This window comes from Perkinsus marinus (assembly GCF_000006405.1).
Source record: "Perkinsus marinus ATCC 50983 genomic scaffold scf_1104296929100, whole genome shotgun sequence".
Lineage (NCBI taxonomy): Eukaryota > Perkinsozoa > Perkinsida > Perkinsidae > Perkinsus > Perkinsus marinus.
In genome coordinates, this window is record NW_003216607.1 from 1 (window position 1) to 1,231 (window position 1,231).

The 1,231-nt window shown below is 51.8% G+C and overlaps 1 protein-coding gene across 1 annotated transcript; it reads right to left on the reverse strand.

Moving 5' to 3' along the window:
• Window positions 1-104: 104 nt before the first annotated feature.
• On the reverse strand, window positions 105-579 carry Pmar_PMAR018828 (hypothetical protein; the record flags this gene model as incomplete). Its single annotated transcript, XM_002787939.1, has 1 exon — window positions 105-579. A coding segment is annotated over one exon (475 nt), but the record flags the coding sequence as incomplete, so codon positions are not given.
• Between the last annotated feature and the right edge of the window lie 652 nt (window positions 580-1,231).

Genomic DNA, 1,231 nt, shown 5'->3' on the forward strand with positions numbered 1-1,231 from the left:
TGCGCACAGCACTCAATAAATCGCAGCTGTCACAGAAATGGTTAACGACCGAAGTTTTCCCCAGCGAAAACTCTCAACTGAAGGTGAACATTCCCTCAGCTCACTTCCAACGTATCCATCGTTTTGTGACTCCTTCTCAGCCACTCGATCGAGGCACTTTCGGAAATGCTTGGCACCAGTGGGTAGTACCATGAGGCAACCCCGCATACCATATGATAACGCCAAGGCTCTCCTCAGGGATGCTGCGGGTACTTTATCACCAGTCTTGAGAGCCCGTAAGCGACCTTCTTTACCATCCAGCTTGTTCGCTTCGTCGCTACATATACCAGAAGGCGCTGGAGCAGTCAGCACCCGCGCGAAGAGATCATCAACCACCAAAACGTCAGCGTCGACAAAGACCACTTTTTGATAGCCTAATTTATACAGATTGAACACATGCAGTTTGGTAAGGCAAGAATCGATCCAAGAATCGTAGTGGCCTCCATAGCGCTTCCACCGCTTACCCATGGGCTCAGCCAGGATGGGGTCGACCTGAACTACATTGTCGAACACACATCGAAGTGCTTCGACATCGGCCATGCTGCGGTCCACAATACAAACCAAGTGGAACGGTACAGCGCTCTTAGAACAGTGTCGCCGAACGGAATGAGCCATGACCATAGCGCCTGCTATATAGGAAACGTCACCCATGACCAGTGTAGCTACGCATACATCTGGGTGTGGCGGGGGATCGGACATAGAGGAATGCTATCCCCGACGCAATGGAGACCGATGTTCAGATAACGCAGCGTCATAAAGCATATTGAGACGGAGTTCATCACGGGTCATGCGGCAGCATCCAAGTAGTTTACAACGCATCCCTCACCAGTTCCACGACAGTCATCATCTCCCGCTAGTTACTTCGGTCTACGGACCCTTTCGTTCCCACTCGGTCACGCGGAGAGTCTTCATCAGTTCCCACCGCCCAACGATAAGCGCGATTACGATACCGCGCCTAAAGCCAATACTAGGAGAGGGGACCGCGTTAGCCCACCATAATATCCTCAGCATGCGTATCAGTCGGCTCGATAATTCTATCGACGACGGCCTTCTTTGCAGCCATTGAAGTGTCCACCTCAGGCTGATAGGGAATTTGGAACGTATAGGACAGGGCGACTGGCAACTGAGTTACAGTCAGTCAACCGCTGTGTATCATATAGCACTCCAACTCGGGTCGGACCTACTCGGGTGA